The 6,394-nt window shown below is 31.2% G+C and overlaps 1 protein-coding gene across 1 annotated transcript; it reads right to left on the bottom strand.

Moving 5' to 3' along the window:
• Positions 1-3,424: 3,424 nt before the first annotated feature.
• On the bottom strand, positions 3,425-4,358 carry LOC112006584 (ethylene-responsive transcription factor ERF020). Its single transcript, XM_024038872.2, has one exon. The coding sequence runs from the start codon at positions 4,291-4,293 to the stop codon at positions 3,754-3,756; it is 540 nt and encodes a 179-aa protein (XP_023894640.1). The 5' UTR covers positions 4,294-4,358; the 3' UTR covers positions 3,425-3,753.
• Between the last annotated feature and the right edge of the window lie 2,036 nt (positions 4,359-6,394).

The raw sequence follows: 6,394 nt of genomic DNA, 5'->3' as shown, positions 1-6,394 counted from the left end.
TTACAGCGGATAAGTATGAAGCTAAATTTATTGTCCCAAGATTTTTTTTTTTTTTTTTTTTTTTAAGCCTATTGCCCCTAAAAACTTGCTATTAGAAAACCCTTCTTCTTCTTTTTCTTTTTTCTTTTTTGAGAAATTGCTATTAGAAATCTTAAGATATTATAGGAAATTTTATGCTCCAAAAAACAGTTATTATAGAAAATTTAACATAACTTTAAAATATGATTCAAAAAATAAATATAACTTTAATATATACATACAAAACATACATTAAAAAGAATTTAGAAAGAAATAGAAATTTGTAAAATTTAAGATTACATTTGCCATTCATAGAGAAATTCCTTATTATATATGTTGATGACAACAAATCGTCAAGCTGTCATTTTAGTCTCTCACAATTATCTTCCATTTCATTTAATATAGTTGAATAATTTTTTCTCCTTGTTTTCCCACTTTTACACTCACTTTGTTCAACAACAAAAAATTAAAAAAAAAAAAAAAAAAATTTGTCGACTATGTCTCTTTGATTCCAATACCCAATTCCCATTCTTAAATTTTTGATTCCAATACCCAATTCCCATTCTTAAATTTATTAGTAGAATGGTATCGTTTACACAAATTACATGCAAATAGAGTCTTTTTTTTCTCTTTCTTTTTTAACATGCAAATTACATAAAGATAAACTGTACTGAATCCGGCTTTGATTTTTCCATTTTGTTTTCTTTTTTCCTTATGGATTTGATAACTTCGAGTCCGCCTTTTGAGTTTTGACAAGAAGATGCCTAGAAGGAGAGCACGTAAATGTTCAGCCCTCGAAACAACCAAACAATTAATACATGGGGAAGAGTTTATCATTAGAGTTAAAAAATAAGTTTCAGTCGCTGTCTTGCCAGGAAAATTTCTGGAAGGAAAGGGCCATTTAAATAAATAAGTGTTGTTGACTGAAAACAGAGAATGTGAATCCCTCTCTCTTCTATCTTTCACAAACACATAAATAATAGTGGCCATTCCTTTATTAAAAAAGGCAATTATGTAATAGGATCTGAATCCAGCATTTTTTTTTTTCCAAGATTTTTTTGAGTTTTTCAATCACTTCCGCAATTTCAGTTCCATCTCTTTTATTTCTTTCCTTTCACTCCCTCCTTGACTCGGAAATTGGTGACATCAAAACATTATTACTATATTGTGTTTCAATAAACAATAAAGTTCAGGCTCAAGCCTTGTTGCCGTTGGGGTCTTTTTGTACTGTACTGAATTTACTCATTGCTATTTGCTAAATGTTTCATAGTTGGATTTTGCGGGTCCTTTAGCCCGGTTGTGGTGGTACTATTTAATTGGTTTTGGCGGGTCATTTAGCCCAGCTTGTGAAAAAAATAAAATGTTTGGGTCAAATGACCATTACTAAAAAGAGAGATATTGGACATAAGACCCAAAACCAATACGTGGCCTCTTAAGTTTATTTTTGGGCTTTATGCAAGTTCAACACCAAGTCACATCCCATATATCTTTTCAACTTTTGTTAACATTATTATTGTGCTGTCCTCCTTACGAGGGGGTCAAAAATTAATTTAAAAAAATTGGACTTTAACCTAAAGTAACTCGACTTCTATAAAAATTAGTTCAATTATATTATAAAATCTTATTTTAACAGGTGCATAAGAGAGTCCTATTGGCATTGGAAAATAGCAAAAAAAAAAAAGTGAATTATAAGCTAGAAGTGACTCAACTCTCTTCATTACAATTTTTTTTTTTTGTTTGGCTGAAACTCTTCAATTACAATTTAATAACAATATAATATTTTATTTTAACAAATGCATAAAAGAGTTCTATCGATATTGGAAAATAATAAATAAATAAAAACTAATAAAAATGTGAACTTTAAGTTGAAAGGGGCTCAACTCTCTATAAAAAATAATTCAATTACATTATAAAATTTTAGTTTAACAAGTGCATAAGAGAGTCTTACGGAAAATAATAAAAACTAATAAATAAACACTAAGCATAAATTTATAAATAAGTAAATTTTAAGTTAAAAGTTACTTCATGACTAACTCGATTCTTTGACTCTTTATAAGAAGGAATTCAAACTTCATTAAAAAATTAAAACTTTTACCACAAGAGGAACCTATCTTTTTAATCCATCCCATTACATATTCACATCATATCAATATCATGTGATTTGAGTTCTGAGTCCGGACCACCTGGATGGGATGGGACTTGGAGATGAATGCATGAAACCAACCGACCAACCGCCCCTTTGAAGACTTCAACTTCGCCAACCTTGAAGCTTCTTGGAAGGTGACAATGAAAAGTTTGATGTACACTAACTTCTAAAATGTCGGTGTAATTTGATATTGATTTGTTTATCTTGTACAAACTTTCCATTTCTAAATAGCAACAAAAGGAAAGTAGGAAAGTCTAAGCCTAGAGCTATCTTTGTCTAGCCCTAGGGCTTGGGGCACTGACTGAGTCCAATTACAAAAAGATTTCCACTGAATAAAAAAAGTTATTTCATTCAAAAAAAAACTCTCCAATAGCAATTACTAACAGAGTATTATAATTTTTACATATTATAATACTCCAGTGCCACAAATTTTTATTATACATATTATAATTTTTAAAATGATTGGTATAGTCGTATAGGTAGAATTACCATTTCAATTTATCAAGTTACCGTATTCAATACTTGTAGAAAAGCTTGTACTACATACAAATGGGATGGAAGGTGACCAATTGGGTCCAATTCGTTAAGGGGCACAACTAAAAGAGTCTTTTTCATTTCTTTTTTTCATAAAAGTCGTTTGTCAATTGCAAAATGGTATTATATACCTTGAAAGAATATTTTACTTACTTTCAATCACTCATAATCAATCATTTCAAAAATTATGAATTAAAAGAAGATTTTATGTGTTTTTCATCACTCATAATCAATTATTTCAATGAATTAAAAGAAGATTTTATGTGCTTTCCATAACTCATAATCAATTATTTCAAGAATTATGAAATTTGAGGTGAAAATTTTGTATGCCTATCATTTTGCGTGTACTTGCTGCTATTTAGTAGCCTGGCCGGTCCATTAGCTTTGTCAAAAAGGCTAAGTCAATAAAATTTCGGAAACGCAGTGTAATAGATATAATTGATTAGTCTAATTAGTGGATGAGGTGGACTAGTCAAGCATGGTCTGTCACCTTAAAGTAAAAATAACCACTTATTTCTCTTTCACACGGTCTGCAAGAGCAGGACCGCTCTAAGCAAGCACTAAAAACCGCTGTTTCTAAGAAATCAACCAGTAATATCTACCTTTCCCAGATGACAAAATGGTAGAAAGAAAATTCTAATAAGTATACATGGCTTACAAATAAGGAAAGCTTAACAAAAGCAAACTCTAAATCTAGCCATGTCTTTGAAAGTTGAAACTGGAGAGGAAGCCAAAACACTGAGGAGTAATGTATATATATCATCAACTACTTGGGAATAATGACAGTACCATTGTCCCCAATTACATATCAAAAAGTATGAAAAACATAACAATCTTCTTAATCTTTTTCAGAACTGATGAGATGATTCGTTATGATTGTTATCAACTTTAGTGTAAACGTTGTGATAATGGTATTACTCCAATCATAAGTTATCAAGTCAACCAATTTGAAAGAAAAAAAAAAGAGTAAATGGTTATGATTCAAACAATACTACCTACCTATATACAAGCAAAAGCTACATATGATAATCATAAAACCAAAAACTACAAGCCAGTTAAAGGTAGTCTTCAATGGAAATGCTCAAACCCTCTTCTTCCTTAAACTCACTTCCTTGCCATGAAGTAGTCCCATAATTATTGTCTCCCCCATTTTCCCAAAACCCAGTCCCCAAACCATGACCTCCATCGCCGCCGCCGCCACTATGACCATGACCATGACCATGACCATGATCAAACTTCTTCCTTTCATTACTTTCCGGCAACCTTTCTGTGATCAGCTGAGCATCAATAGCCATGCCAGCATCCGAGGCTGCCTTTTGCACTGACCTTGGAGACAAGTCAGTCCTCAAACTACACGAAGGTAACATTGATGGAAAGTTAAGCTTTTCCAAAGTTGATGGCTTGTGAAGACAATAAAACGCAACATCACGAGCCATAGCTGCAGCCTCTGCTGTTGAGTAAGAACCAAGCCAAAGCCTCTCTTGCGTGCCTGGAACTCGAATTTCAGACACCCACTTGCCCCATTTCCTTTGACGAACTCCTTTGTATTTCTTCTGAGATGTGCTTGCACCATTTTCTTCCGAGCTACAACTCATTTTGAATAAGATTGCAATTTGTGTGCGAATGTGCAAGCTAGTTAAGAAAGCTTTTGAAAAGAATAGAGTGAGGAAGTGCTTATATAGGTTGAGAAAAAAAAAAAAAGTCAGACGTAGAGAGGGTCAAAATTTTCAAGGGTCAAAAGTAAAAGAGGGGTTGGGGAGGCTCCTTTGTCTTTTCATTTAAAAAAACAGTGGGGTCGGTGAACTTTTTTATGGTCATATTGATACTCATACTCATTCCAAGTTGAAGAGTGATGACGTGTACAGTAGAAAATACAAATGCAAAAATACAGTTGGAAATATTTAATTTGAGGTTTGATTTATAAATTGCAAAAGGTGTGGTTTGGTCATTGGTGTGGCTTTAGGCGGAAAAAACGTGTTGCAACATTTAATTTATAGCCGCAAACTAAAAACCCCATCGCGAAGACTCGGATTCTAGATACTTTTGGTTCATGCCATATTTATTCTTGCCGTTTATGTATATTCACACCATCTGGTCAAATAATAAATTCATACGAGTATGTTACAATTTTTTTATTTTTGGGATTAAAATTCAATTTGGTCCCTCTTCCCTTTGACTTTTGACTTTTATTGTAATTGTCAAATTAGTTTGTAAGGTTTAATTTTGTCAATTTAGTTTTTCAATTTGTCAAAATGAGCTAATCTTATTCTTATTTCTTTGTCCAACTTTATTAGTAAAAATGTTTAATTTTTTTTTTTTCATGTTAAAGATAAATTAAAAATCATTCACGAGATGCTCCACGTAAATAGATCTTATTGTTTGATGAGTACTATTTACCTTGTTAAAATTGGATTTTATTTACTTACAAATTTAGATGAAATAGCTAAATTGACTCGTTTTAATAAGATGGAGATAAAATTAAGCCTTAATAAATAATTTGACAATTGAAGTAAAAATTAAGAGTATAGATTGAATTTTAATCTAAATGTTTTTTTTTATAAATTTTTTAATTCTAATTTATTGTAATAGTAAATTATCCATAGAGGTTCTGTTCATCACCCCACTTTTATTGAAACATTTCCGATCTCGACCGATCACATTACACATGAAAATACTAAATATTTCTGCCAAAAAAAAATACTAAATATGTACATTTAATTGTATATTAGTCGGTATTAATAATATAAATTTAATGTTGTTGTATGGTCGGAGATGTCTATTTTTGACACCTCAGGAATGATGTCATAACACACAAGTGGCAAGTCAGTGTCTCTTGAACTCGTCAAGTCACTCCTTTAAAAGAAGTCAACCAACAGGAAAAAATGTGACATTTGATTTATCAGATATAGGGACCAGGTGAGGATTATGGTAAAAAGTCATAGAAGATGGTAAAAAGGATTCATCATCCAAAACGTGCAACTAGTTAAAATTTCTTAGGGTAGGAAATTCTATCAATAATCATTACACTTTTTTTTATTTTTTTATAAGGCATTCCTCGTTAATGCCAGCGCCGCCTGGAAGCCTTAACTTGCACATGTTTATATACATTTTGTCATTATTATTATATTTAATTTGTGATTGATGGGAATAAAAATTTGTAAATCTATGTGATAGACTAATAGTAACAGACAGCTAAGTATAATATATTTTATAAAATAGTTATAATAAAATGTGTGTGTACGAAAATGTGTGGTATAAACATTATTGAAATTCTATTAATATGACGGCTGAATGCAGGAATTTTAAGGGGCGGTCTAATTATGCTCAAGCATCACAAGGAAGAATTCAAATATATAGAAATATGACTATGGTTTAAAGGTGGATTGAAAGAAATTTGGGAGTGGTTATAATAATGACAATGTCAAAGGAAAATTCTAATGTGCATGTATTGGAAAATTTTGAGTATGGTCTAAAACATGCATGCATGCATGAGTTAGGTAACTTTTCAAAGTTAAAATAAATAAATAAAATGTTGTCATTATTAAACAAAGAAAAACGAATTTAGCGTATGTAATTGTGTATGCCATAGAGTTCAAGATTCTGATTCAATGTAAGGGCATCTAATTAAACTTTGAACTACTAAATGGAAAGACGTAATTAACATTTTAACCCATAACCAAAAACATCCCTATAGGA

Source organism: Quercus suber, unplaced genomic scaffold, assembly GCF_002906115.3.
Source record: "Quercus suber isolate HL8 unplaced genomic scaffold, Cork oak 2.0 scaffold_218, whole genome shotgun sequence".
In the NCBI taxonomy this organism is placed as follows: domain Eukaryota; kingdom Viridiplantae; phylum Streptophyta; class Magnoliopsida; order Fagales; family Fagaceae; genus Quercus; species Quercus suber.
Note: the sequence above shows the minus strand (reverse complement) of the source record. Positions and strands in the feature narration are given on the sequence as shown.